Source organism: Anguilla anguilla, chromosome 4 (genome assembly GCF_013347855.1).
Source record: "Anguilla anguilla isolate fAngAng1 chromosome 4, fAngAng1.pri, whole genome shotgun sequence".
NCBI lineage: Eukaryota > Metazoa > Chordata > Actinopteri > Anguilliformes > Anguillidae > Anguilla > Anguilla anguilla.
Genome location: NC_049204.1, coordinates 47143850 through 47157657, shown reverse-complemented (window position 1 = coordinate 47157657; position 13808 = coordinate 47143850). Strand labels below are relative to the sequence as shown.

The 13808-nt window shown below is 44.8% G+C and overlaps 1 protein-coding gene across 1 annotated transcript in view; it reads left to right on the top strand.

Annotated features, from left to right (window-relative positions):
* Window positions 1-10277: 10277 nt before the first annotated feature.
* Window positions 10278-13808, top strand: part of si:ch211-285f17.1 (sickle tail protein) — a 118658-nt gene continuing 115127 nt past the window's right edge. Inside the window, exon 1 of the mRNA XM_035413639.1 lies at window positions 10278-11085. Within this exon, the coding sequence (XP_035269530.1) occupies window positions 10863-11085 (223 nt within the window). The 5' untranslated portion in view covers window positions 10278-10862. The remainder of the gene's footprint in view (window positions 11086-13808) is intronic.

The window sequence follows — 13808 nt, the reverse complement described above, 5'->3', positions numbered from 1 at the left end:
CTTCAGATTATGTCATGTGGAATAGCTGGCCATCCGTATCAGCGATGTGATTGTCAGTGGTATGATTATAATTGCTATATCATAGCGATACATGCTTAAAGCCTGTCTGGAAGTTCTAATTTGATCAGCGGAGCACTCTGTGTGAATATTTATGAGTAATAATACCAGTGTGTATTAATAATGAATGTTAGAAACCCCTTGGCCTATCAGTCACTGGCATCTTTATTATTCACAGATAATGAAGTGGAATGCCATTTACACTTATTGTAACCCACATTTCCACAGCATATAAAGCCATTAAATGGACTTAAACTTATGCACTTATGCAGTCTGCTGAAGAAGCGGTCTGCTGATGCTTGACATACTGAATCATTTTTATTGATGTTCATATTGATAAGACAGCATTTGTATTATTAAGCGTAGGTGGTTGGTTTTAGCATCTCACTTCTTTATGTATTTTATGCATTGAATGTTTCCTCCAAATAATCATATTTTCAGAAGCGGCCACTGAAGGCAAGTGTGTGGACGCACTGCTAGTGCAAATGGAATGGAAATGCATTCCAGTTAAGCCATTCGAGTCTGTTGAGGGTCAGATGTGATTTCAGTTTTGCCCAAAGATCCTCGTGTTATCTAGAATTATAGAACCTTTGATGATTGACCATATCATTCCCAGAGGAACCAGAAGGTAATATCAGATAATCCCTTTCCTAAAATGTGATATTGTCACAAAAATGTCTTGGAATTCTGGTGTCTTGCCACCATTTTGCACCAGCTTTTTTTTTTTTTTGCCTAATTGTTTCGGTACTTGGTACTAGAGGTCATGATTCCATTGAACCTAACAAGAGCCCCTAACAATATATATTTTTGACGTTCATTGGCTAAACTTAAAAGAGAAATGGGAATTCTGGAGTGCATAGCAATTTGTCTTCCTCTGTCATTCCTTTAGTTACAGACACTAAGGGACATTTTGTCTGTCGTCATTTCTGCACGTAAGTTTAACTAAATGCATTTTTGTTGGGGCATGACTTTGAAGTTTATATTTTTTTGCTGATTGAACTGGAGAACTTGCTCTGAAAGGTTTTGTAGTGGTTCTGGGTTGTGCTGGTGAAGTATTGGCGTATATCACTGGGGTGGAGCCCTGCTGCATTGCTTACTCTTGGGAGTTATGCTAAATTTAGTTTGGGCAGAAGTAGTTTATTGGATGAAAATCAAGACCATGTGTTGTCAAAAATAAATATGTATGGGTGAAGACAGCTATGGTTCAGATGCAATGAGTTCATAAGATTTTTTATTTCTTTGACTTTGTCTGATAATTTATTAGCATTTTTTATCATTAATTTAACTCACTGCTGAATTTTTTGTAAGATATAAATTCTAGAGGGTTTCATGTTTGCTTTGGAATTCAAATGCACATGAATGAATGCAGGCCAGGATTTATGCAACACTTAAAAGAACAAGAAAATACATTTTTAACTCTTCCACGGAGAGACTAGCTCCCAGTAACATTCTGCATCATTCAGTGAGTACTAGCTTTTCACAAAAACATGCGTTGATTTCTTAAACTTCAGATTTTCAAATGTCTTTAATCAAGGGATATTTTTCATAAGTTGATGTAATGTACTCTACTGATTTGGCAGTGCTGAGAAACTGGCAAAATATTTTTTTGTGGGACTGTCTGGCTCTGACGACTGATATACTTTTGAAGATCTTCCTATAATTATTTCCAACATAATTATGCCCTCCATCAGAAGATTTTCCTCTGCTTTAACTGAAAGACACTTTTTATGAAATCATTCACTTTGTTTGATTATTTTTTATTTTACACAGCTTACAATTAGATTTTTACAATTGGTATTTAATGAACAAGTGATAAGATTCTAGCTAAATAGAGTGGGGAAACAAATATAGAATAAATGAACTAGTGATATAGCAGCAGTGCATTTCCTCCCAAAAGGTACAGGATTATCACTGAGTTCCATTTTTGTTCCACTGTTCCCTTGTCATGGTGGAGTTCCAGCATAGCTTAGCACATTTTGAATGGCATGTTTTGATGGTATTTATTTTTGTGTGAGTTCAGCCAGCTTAACCAGGTCATGTGATCTGTGACGTCATGAATAGGACTCTTCGTGTCTGAAGTGGTTTCTACAGTACGCTGCTGAATGGCTACACAGTCTCAGCATTGCACTTATGGGCAGTGTTGGCAGTTTCTCCTTAACCATCTCCCCTGTCTGGGAAAGGTTAGTTTAGGCTGATTAATGCCTTCTAAAATGGACTTCCCCAAGACAAAGAAATCAGTGCCCAGATAAGGTCCACTGGAGCTTGGAGGCAGAACTAATGTTGCCTTTTTCTCTTCTCGCATGCAGCAGAACTGATGCCTGCAGTAATAGCAGCACTTCACTGTACAGCACTGTGCTTTAGGAGTTCAACTTTCAGGCTTCAGTACAGTATCTTTGTGGCAATGCAGAACAGCCCCAACCAAGAGTGTGACACTCACCGTCAAACCTTCTGGTGATGTGGTTTGTGGAGAGGTGGTTTCTCAGAGTTGTTCACCTTAGAGCAAAGGCACAGGTCAACCCTGGCTGTGCATTAGCAGCTGTACCAATTGAGAGCACTGGGCTCTGTTAATCCCCATTTAAGATGGATTAGAATAGCGCTCCGTAGGTTACAAATAGCCTATCTGGTTCATTTCTTGAATAATATAAGCAAGGAGTTATGAATGGTTTGAATATTTACCAGCAGTATTTGATTTTGGAGAAGGTGGTTATCCTGACACAGATTCACTGAAGGCGGTTGAAAAATGAAATGCTTTTAATCAAAGTATTCTTTCTAAAGTGTAAGATCATTTGTACACATTTGCATTCCTTTTGTTTTCCTTTAAAAATCCATCCGTTACCTTGTTTTTCAGTGCCAACCCTAAGCTATATCTTGCTGTTCTTGAAGTCTGTTAACGTTGCAATGAATTGATAAAGGAATGAAAATGTAAAATAGATCATATTAAGTATGCTATTTATCAGTGTCACTCTCTGGAGTGGATGTGAATAATGAATCAGTTGTAAATTGGAATGCCTGAATTTGTCGGTAGATTGCTCTGACTGTGAACCAGAACCTAAGTCATTGTTTAGGCTCTTCTTCGGTAAATGTGTTCAATTGAGCTGTTAATTGAATACTTTTCACTTTGTCACTTACCTGATGAAAAGAGAAAGTTTAGAAATACAAACAAATCATTGCTGTTAACTGAAGAGGTTTGAAAACCAAATCAGAATTCAAGTTCAGAATTCAAAAGCTCAATCATGCCTAATTGGTTAAAATCAGGGGGGACAAAAATGAGCTTAAAAATTAGCTCTCAGAACCTATATGTACGAACACGCCAGCAGATTCATTAACCATTGTTTGGCTGGCCCAGTAACTAAAAAAAACTACTGTGCCAGTAAAAAATGCTAAGAAGATAAATGGTTTGAAGTGTTTATGGACACCATTCCTTCTTTTTTTGGCCTGTTCAGAATCATTTCTTTGCCAGTTTATTATTTTGTTTCTAGTCCACTTTTTGTTTGCTTTTGTTGTGAGGTAAAAATGCAAAGGTAAAAGAAAAGGACTGAAGTGTAACGGCAGGGTGATGTGACTCAGTGGCTGGAGCAGGAAGCGTCCTGGCGTAAGTTAATCTCTCCTGACTCACGCGGCTTGTTCAGAGGGGGAGCTGTGATGGAATTTGAGCGGAACCCCCCCCAGGCATGAACACCCGTGTTTGCTTTAGAAATACACTGACCCATTGTGCCGTAAGCTGACAATTGTCTCGGTCTCGTACTGGTCAAGCAGAGAAGCATGCTGCACGACTGTAGCGTCAAAGCACGCAAGACACACGTACCTTCACTTTCTTTGAAAGGACCCATACAAGAAATGAAATTTGTTAATTATCCGATCCCATGGTACAGAGGGAGAGGGCATTGTTCTTTGCTAATGCCCAAATTGAATATTCATGTGCTGTGGTGTTGTGATTGACATCATCTGAGCGAATAATCACACAGACTTGTGTCGGTAATGAGCGTGTGAGTGACAGGTTTGCCATCCTGGCTGTAGAGCTTCCTGTGTGTCAGAAGCACTCAGAAACACAGTGACTGTTTACAATTTTAACTCTGTGAAAGAGGCTTATGCTTCCGAATCTGAAACAACCTTGAGATTGAGAACGTTTTAGTGTGCAGTTGTGAGTTATAATGTTGTTTTTATGATTGTTATGATGATGATGATGATGATGATGATGATGGTGGTGGTGGTTGCGGGTATTGTTATTTATCTGTGTTTGTTTGCTTGTTTGTTTGTTTTCCTGACCTAATATAAATGAGATTTACTATTTCATACTTTATAAATCTTGTCACGCATCTACACAGCAGGATTTTATTGTAGAAAATCAAGGTACTGTAATGTAGCTTAGTCAGGGGCAGAAATCTGCATCCGCTGAAGCATGATAAGGCTGGATTAGGGAGAGCGTGACCCTTTTGTGACCTGTGACCATGAACACAGGTCAACAAAAGGAAAGAGAACACGTCACAAAGGCTTGAGCCGGAAAAAGAGGGCAAAATGCAGAAAAGTCGTCGTGATGTGATTGTACACGGCATGTGTTCATGATAGTCTTCAGATCTGAGAAAATATTTAATGCACATGCATTTTCTGTGCGTAGTAGGCTAAATGTGTCATGTTTGTGTTCACTATTTGAAAAGTCCTATTGTAACCAAGTATTTTGCATAAAAACGCCCACAGGAAAGTTGTGCATTATACATATGAACATGAGGTTTCTCCACCCACTCCCACAAGATTGTACTGAAATGTAACTTCAGAAACAGACCTGAGCCCAGCCATCTTTGACTCAGGAAGCTGTGATTTAATTCACTGGTGTCTCTGCAGTGCAAGGCCTGAAGAAGGCCTTTTAATTACCAAATACCACAGAGCCACTCTGAACCACTCAACTGCACACTTTAACCTATAATCCGACTGCAGTGGCCCTGGGCTCGCCGAAATTAATGAGTTACCTCTTCCGCTGGAAAGTGGAGATTTCAGCCCAAATAAATTATTTACCTTGGCACAGTTAACCGTTAGCTGCCACCAGGGTATGGACTTTATGCATGCTCCCTGCGAGATTGAGTAGGACAGAAATGAGTTATGTGCAGGCAGGTTAGCCAACCAGAGGTATGAAAACAAAACACAAAAGGGTTTGATGTACAGACAAAAGTAGATAGAAATCAACTAAAAACTGGGCTTCACTTCCCTTCTACATCAAAATGAAATACGCTTTCTTTTGCAATAGATTTCATTTTATTCTGTATTCTGTTCTGCTGTTTGTGTGGTATGTGGGAATTGAATCAATGCGGCTATTTAGTTTATGTTCAGTGGAATAAAACGGAATTGACGGCATTAAATGTCAGTGCACTGCCTTGTGAAGTCACGGCTTTTTAGTACAAAACGAATAGCTTCACGTACCTTCAGGAAAGAAGGGATATGTTGGTGCGCATACACATACACACGCACTCACATACACATGCATATGCACACACACACACACACACACACACATACACACACGCACTATTGCTCTTGCAGCACAAACACAAAAACATTTTATTATTATTTTCTTATTTGAGGCCACAGTTAAATAAACCCACAGTTTTTAAATGCCAGCATGTCTTAGGCAGCCTGACTACGCATTGTCAGTGTGTACACAATACTTTTCACAGATTTAAAATGGGGTAATCATTGAATTTACACAGGTACCTCAAAGTAGTTTACATACACACACAGACAAACACACACACACTCACACACATACACACATATGCACATGCACACGCACACACACATACACACGTACACTTTGTTCTTTGTTCCTGTTTCACCATTACTCTATAATATTCTGAAGCTGATCTGTAAACACATAGGGAGGAGTTGCTTTTCCTTCTGTGTTGTATCATTTTCAGATGTGAGTAGTGTGTGACTATGGTCACGGGTTGATTGGAAGCATATTGAGTAATGACTGCTTTACAGAATTATGTCTGTTTTTTGGTTGGTGAGGTTTATGTTTTATAACTTTTGCCTTTCATTCCATCTTTTTATTAATATTGACTTAATTAGGAAAATAAATCATACATTTATATCATTTCAAAGAGTGCATGTTGCCATGAGAAGACCCTTAGAAATAGTCTTCAAAGTGCACAGTCTATTATACAATTAAGCCAATTTAAACATGAAATTCTTTTGGTAGAGGTCCAATAGAACTTGCGGCTTTACTTTATTTGAGGGTTCTCTTTTGCTCTCTCCCTCTCCCTCTCTCCCTCTCTTCTTCTACACACACACACACACACACACACACACTCACACTAAAGAAAAAACTAGTATATTTAATACTTTATTGCTTCCAAACGACTCATTGTTGATCATGCCTACCGCAGAATTCTATGAGATCTGCTGCCGTAGCTTAGTGTGCCTGCAGAGACAGCCGAACACAGAGCTTAGCACTGCAGTGGCTTTCCCTACTCTTCTGTATGGAGCAAACAGCATCAGATAAATAATGACTGACGGTGTCAACAGGAGCTGCCAGAGTTCCTCAGGTTAACGTGCATGAGTTGAGCCCTCCGTCGTTTGCTTTGCACAGGGCACGGCAGGACGGGAGAAACCACTTCATTACCTGGAGTGCCCAAAGCCCCCGGTGAGCGCTGTATAGGAGAGCCAGGGCTAGGCTGTATGATGAGCATGTACGCATGAAGATTAGATGATGAGCATGTACGCATGAAGATTAGTTAATCATGTTGTGTGTATGTGTGTGTCTGTTTGGTGTGTGTTTGGTGTGTGCCCGTGTGTGTTTAGTGTGTGTGTGTGTGTGTGTTTGATGTGTGTGTGTGTGTCTGTGTGTGTGTGTGTGTGTTTGTTTGTTTGGTGTGTGCGTGTGTGTGTGTGTGTTTGTTTGTTTGGTGTGTGTGTGTGCGTGTGTTTGGTGGGTCTGTATGTGTGTGTTTTCAGGTTTTCATATGTCTGTATTCATTCAGACTTGTTTCTCTGTTTTTGATAAAGATCAGCGATATGATCATAAAAATTGATTCAAGTTGTTAGACAGTGCGGAGGACCTGCTGTGATCCGCACCTTGGACTCAACTTTCCACACAAGATATAAAAACACACGTAAGACTATCACTGTCCTAGCTTTACCAAAGTGATGTAAATTATCATATTAAATTGAGTTATAATCATTTAAGATGCATCAGAGCAGTCACCTAAAGCAAGTGTGTAATGCACAGGGAGATTACTGAGATTTTGCTGGAGAAACAGACCAATGATCAATGAGAGAGCAACTTCACAGAGGACATAACAGCTTGTAAATGTTGTATTTGACATATTTCAAAAATAAATAAATAAGAAATAAAAAAAACTGCTATTATCTCTCGGAATCCTGGGCACACGCAGGTCACCACGTTTTCTTGTTGTGCTGTCCGTACTCATGCTCCTACATATGTAAATATTTTTTATTTTATTTTTTACCTTGTTTCAGTTTTTTCAAATCTAACATTGACAGTATGTCATGCATTGCTGTGTCCTGACATTCATCCCCTGGCATTTTGCTACAACATACCAAAGCAGTGATACAGCGATATCTTCCAGTACCTTGTACTTTACATAAAAACCTGTATGTGGGTCAAACGTAAAGCACCCCGGATTTATCTTGTCCAAACCCTGTCTCAGAAATACATGTTGATATAATAATTTCCCACAGATAAGTTGATTGATGTCTGTCATGCCCAGATGGTATAATAGTCTATTAGTCTAATGCCATAGCGGGGGTTGTATTGTCTATAATCCCAAGGCTAAATTCAATGTACATCTTATTCATGTACATCTAAGTGTGTTTGTGTGTGTGCGTGTGTATGTGCATGTTTGTGTGCGTGTGCGAGTGTGTGTGTGTGTGTATATGTGTGTATGTGTGTGTGTATGTGTGTGGTTTGTGTAAATGTAGTTGCAAAGGCTGCCATGAAGCTCCATGATGGCAGCTGCCTGTTGTTTTAGGGCTTTATTTAATCAGGCCCGCCAGTCTGGGAGCCCAACATTGACTGCTTGGAAGTGTGGGTCCCTGGGGCTTTGTTTTATTGAAGGGCTTTTGTGCGAGTGGGAGTTCTGGGAAAATGAGTTTCTGCTTGTGTTTTACATGATGACATTACAATGAGGACTTGCACGTTCGTGCTGATTGGGTCCAGTTCACAGGGCGGCTTTTTTATCATTCAGCTGAAATAGCAGGCAGAAGGAGGGAAAGAGGGGGGGGGGAGAGAAAGAGATTTACAATTGGAATAGATATATTAAAAATGACAGTTTTTCCCTAAATTTTAGCTTTCTTTAAAATGATTCTTTTTATGTTTTACAAGTTTATTATTTTATGATGGGGGGGTTGGGTTTTCTTTTTCTAAAATTCAATATCTGGATAACTCCTATTATGCTAGTGAAGCTTTTTGAATCAATAAATCTGTGATATCCCCATATTTGTCGCTGTAAAAGCCTTGTAACTGTCCGTTCTCAGTGGTCTGAACCAACCGAGGGAAGCATTTGCCCGTGGAAGGGAAACACCAGTGCAGTCGAGCAGTGGATGGGGCGTGCCATCCCATGGAAGGTGTTTGTGACCCGGCACGGTGGTTCAGTCCAGCATGCATTTTTCTGCCGACAGCCTTAAAGCTGGCGTGACCGCGGTGGTACAGTCCAGCTGACATGCTGCTCTTTCCGCTGGTTTTGGCGGGCGGGTAACATGTAGGCGCGATGGCACCCGCCACGTTCCTAATCCTCTTGAGGGTGTTAAGCGAGTGAGCGGGCAGCAGGCGATCACTGTATGCCGCATTTTTCCGCCTTCACCCACTCTCTTCGCGCGAGGCCGGGCGCCATTAGCACACGTTTCACAGTCTGAATGTGATAAACCAATAAGGCCGTGCGATGCCACGGCCGCTAACGGGCTTGTGTTCATACGACAGGCATCGTCTTGTGAAACATGTACTTATTGTGACACGGTGGCCTTTACTCTGTTGGTGTGAACTCCTCCTTATCAATCAAGTGGTAAAAATGCATGTCTGGCATTGCAGCGTTACTGTAACTGTCCTCTATATTTTCTTTGTGTTTCTTTCTTCCTATTTAATGTACTTTTCCTTTCCAAAATGCCTTTGCTCTTTGCTGAAATCTGAAAGTTTGAGTTGTCTTTCATTGCCACGTGATAGAACAATGATTCAGCATTGGTAAAAACAGATTGCTTAGAAAGACGTCTGGAATGAACATGAAAACATTTGTATTTGTTTTGTCGTCAAATGCATGTTTGTCTTTTCTTACCTGAATTCTTTCCATCGGCCTCTGTATTTGTTTTCGGAAACAGCTGGAAGGGACAAATGGCTGCTCCCATTTATTTACTGCAAGTTGTTTTTTTTATTTGCCTGGTTCTGTTTAAAGTGGAAGTGATTAACATGCTATTTTTATTGTAGGATGATGAGTTAACACAAACCATCAGACCGTGGCACAGAATGGGTTTCCAGGCACAAAGGGCAAAACTGGCCGTTTCCAATTCTTCTCCGTGCCGTGGCATTACAGCCTGGAGATTCAGGGCTGCACTCCTGCTCTCGTCCTTCTCTCTGTTCGTCTCTCTCTCGCTACTGTATCTCTCTCTCTCTTACTTTCTCGTTCTCTTTCTGTATCTCTCTCTCTCACTCTCTCTTTCTCTTTCTGTATCTCTCTCTCTCTCTTTCTGCTCTCCATAGCCGAAGGACAGTAGGCAGATCTCTCAGCGGCAGCCTATCACAGCTCCACGTGTAACTCACACCACAGCGTTTCTGTGTTGATTCTGTGCTGAAGTGGAGCAAGACTAAGCAGCACTGGTCTACTCTAATCATCTCCTCCTGCCCCCAGCAACCCCAGCCCACCCCCCCGCCCCCCTTATCCCCCCAGCCCCACTCCCCCAGCGCCCCATCATTAATCCGGCACAAATATTTCTGGTGGAGTTAGTCTCGTTTGCGTTTAACGTCACGAGCTAGCTCGCCGAGGCGGAGAGCTGGGAGGACAGCCTCAGCAGGAAAGGGGGAGAGCAGAGCGTGCGGGCAGCGCTGAGTGAGGCGTGCGTGATTCTCCCGGGCTCCACGGCGACGCGACGCTCCGCTCCGCTCCGCTCAGCGCAGCGCAGCGCAGCGCAGCGCACATCTGGATTGGCTTCCAGCCTGCCCTACCTGAGGAGGCGGGCTCTGACCGAGCGCTGCGCTCAGCCGAAGCTCTGCCCCGCGTCTAGTCTGTGCTTGTCAGGGGGCTGTAACAGTCACTGACACTGTATCTGCCCCACAGAGAGCAGCGGAACAGAGAGCGACTCAGTCTGGGAGAGAGAGAGAGAGGGAGAGACAGAGAGAGAGAAAGAGAGTGAGTGAGAGAGAGAGGGAGAGACAGAGAGTGAGAGAGAGAAAGAGAGTGAGTGAGAGAGAGAGAGGGGGAGAGAGGGAGAGAGAAGCGGGGGAGAACTGGAATGCACCGGCGCTGAAGCGGACTGCTCTCCCGTGTTTACCTCCTGACGCTCGGCAAGTCTGAGGGAGCCGCCCGCCGCCGAAGACCCCGCCGCCTTTTGGGCCTGGAGAGCCGTGATGAGCGCCGCCCCCCCCGCCGGGTCTGCCCAGGTCCCGCAGCCTCCAGCCTCGGCAGCGCGCTTAGCGGAGCCCAAACCGCCCGTCTCCCCCTCGCCTCTCTCTCCCGCCACATAACTAACCTGTCGCCCCTGCGAGTCGGGACGCGTGCGCTACGGACACGCCGCGACCCGAAGAGGACCGAGACGCAGACGGAAGAGGGGGGGTTCGGCCGTAACCGAAAGACAGAGTTTCGGAGGAGATGTCCAAGCCTTCGCGGTTGGCCCGGCCGTCCTCGGCGGGCGCGGCGTCCAAGCTGCCCTCGCCGCGGAAGGAGAGCCAGGGCCGGCGGCCCAGGGCGCCCAGCGCGGGGGACAAGCTGACGAGGGCCGGCAGCGAGGGGAACCTGGCGAAGCAGAACCCCGCCGCGCCGCCGCCCGCCGCCCAGGAGACCCTGCCTAAGAGGAGAGCGAGCCCGCCCAAAGGTAGGACCCACACCCCACCCCCACCCCCCGTCCCAAAACAAGGAAATGCCCCGGGGCCTGTTTTCGCACTGACTCACAGCCTCGCAGGCTGAGGGGAGGTCATGTCCCGTCCGTAGGGATCTTCTGGACATGATGCAGCCCGCCCGCCCGCTGCGCGCGGCAGGGAGCCGCTAAGGGGAGGGGTGCACCAGCGCAGCTGGCTCTCTGTCCCGCCGGACGTTGTCCGACCGCTTCTCCCCCCCCGCTCGCCCCCCCATCCCGCCCCCCCCACCCCCACCCCGGCTCGTGGTCAGACGCACCGCCTGAGCTTACTTCACCCCAGCGCCGGTTTGTTTTCCTTTCTTTCCTCTCTTTTTTGTTCTTCTTTTGGATTCCAGCACATTCCTGTCTGGAGCACATGAGCCTGGCACATTGTTCTCCCCGTCCCATCCCAGCGGGACGCGGATTAGGGTCGGGGGAGTCGCCCCTTCAACTGTGCGCCGGGCTGATTAGTCGCTTTCCCCGCATCATCACATTCTGTTTCGCTAAGGTCACGTTAATCACCAGGCTTGAATTAAAACCTGCTGCTGCACTTTTCAGTCACGCGAGTTGAGTATTGTTTCTGTTCTTTTTCTCTCTCTGTGGTATGAAAGATAAGATAGATAAGCTTCCTGTTTCTCTTCATGCGCTTACCTCATAACTTTTTGACACAGTCAGGGTTATGGGGAGGAGTCACGTGACTAGAGCTGAGGTCTGTCTGCTTGTTCTTTTTCACTGTCGGCTGCGACCACCACGCACGTGCATGAAGTATGTGCCTGCCCCATGTTCCTTTCAAAGCCGACTGTGCCCTCTGCCAATCACATCGTACAGGCTGTCTGCCCGTCCGTGTCAATCGAGCTCTTTTGATGTGTCTGAACCCTGAGATCACCTTTTTGGATTCTCTTTAAACGTTTGTGTTTGTCTTTGGGAATGTGTGATGTGAAGTGTGTCCAGAACAGTGCTTGAAGGAGGTCAGGAGTGTGTGCTGTGGATGTGCACCCCCCCCGCCCCCCACCATTCTATCGCTTCAGTCCCAAAGTCCCGACATGCTGTCTTCCCCACCCCCTACTCCCCACCCCTGCCCCCGCCCCCTACCATAAAACAGGTTACAGGCAGGTCCCTACTGGAAACCAGATGTCCCATCTCAGCGGTGCTCGAATTTCACCACTCAGAGGCAGCAGGCCAGGATGTAGGATTTTTCCAAGTTGGGCTTTTTTTGTCTCTCTCCTGCTTTCAGATTCCTGTTATATTAGTGCAACACTTTTATAAACAGTATTGGCAGAGTTGGTTTAAAAACTAAAAGAAAAAATATCAACAGGTTTCATTCTGAATAATTGATCATTTTCCCTATGCATGGGTGTCCTGAGATTACTTTCTATGCTGCCTCTCCCTTGGGGTTTGAGTGTTAGCAGGGGCTGCCTGTGCTTCAGGAAGAGAGAAGACAGCCACAGGAAATCCTCTGTTGTTTCCACAAAATAATGTGCTCAGAGTTTCCACAAAAAGAATTAGAAGCATAATGCTGGAGGAAATGTGAGAGAGCCAGTAGGGCACAGGAGGGAAACGCCGCTCTCAACCCTGACATCGAGAGTAGAAATTTCATTAGAAATGGAGCGGTGTGCTCGTGTGGATGGTGTAGCTGCTTTGTGCACTCACTGTAGAAACGTGCTGGAATTTGCTCATTCCACTTTTGTGTAGGGTGCCGGAGTCTGTTCAGATTGGGAAGGCAGTGGAAATATGAACCCAGGCTTCAGGCTACCTGAATTGAGATGGAGCAGCGGTTGTCTCCAGAAGCTCAGGAGAACCTTGGGAGATGGATTTCTTTACAGGAATTTTAACATTTTTGACAGATGATGTATCTTGCATGAAAATCCTTCCCTGCTGATGGCCTCCAGAATGCCTGGATTTGATTTAGTTGTGGGTGTGCTTATCCTCAATTTTGGAAATCACTATCATGAGAGGCATTATCCGAGCCTATTCCACTTGCACTTGCACCTGCACTTGAGTCAGGAAAACTAGAGTATAGAGCGTGATGAAAGAGAAATACATTATTATACCTTACCTAGCCCTTTCGTTTGTTGAAAGCCTGCCATATATTTTGATCAATGAGTGTTATTTATTAACAGCCTATCAACAGCCTGTTGTGTTGTGGACAGAACAGGCGAAACGTCACGCTCATTCGTTTATTCAAGCTCCTCTGAGCTCGTCCCCACACCCCTCATTTTGTAGAGCACTGTGTCCCGGATCATCCCTTTCACCTGATTTTGGGTGATGGTCAGACAGGCAGAACCAGCACGAGCCCTCTGTAACAAAAGCAGCTTGCCCACAAAGTCAAGGTTTACCAAGTGTTCTATATACTTATTGCAGAGTGTTTCTAGGCAACAACCGCTGTGGTGAAAACAGCTGTCCATCCAACTCTGTACAGCGAATGGAATTTCTGATGTTTGTCAGAAGGCGTGTCCATATAGCGCTCCTGTAGGGGCCCACCAGATGGCATATGGCTAGGGTGTGGGGGGGTTGGGGGGGATTGGGGGTGCTGCTGGCTGACACAGAGATCTCTGTCTAGAGAGAGAGGGGTGGATTGAGGGGGTTAAGACTAAGGGAGAGAGCGCTTATGCACTGCAGACTCACCTCAGCCACCGCGTCTTCGCCATCGCCTCGGGCACTCCAGCATTTTCAGACCGACAGAAACGCTGCGCTGTCTGCAG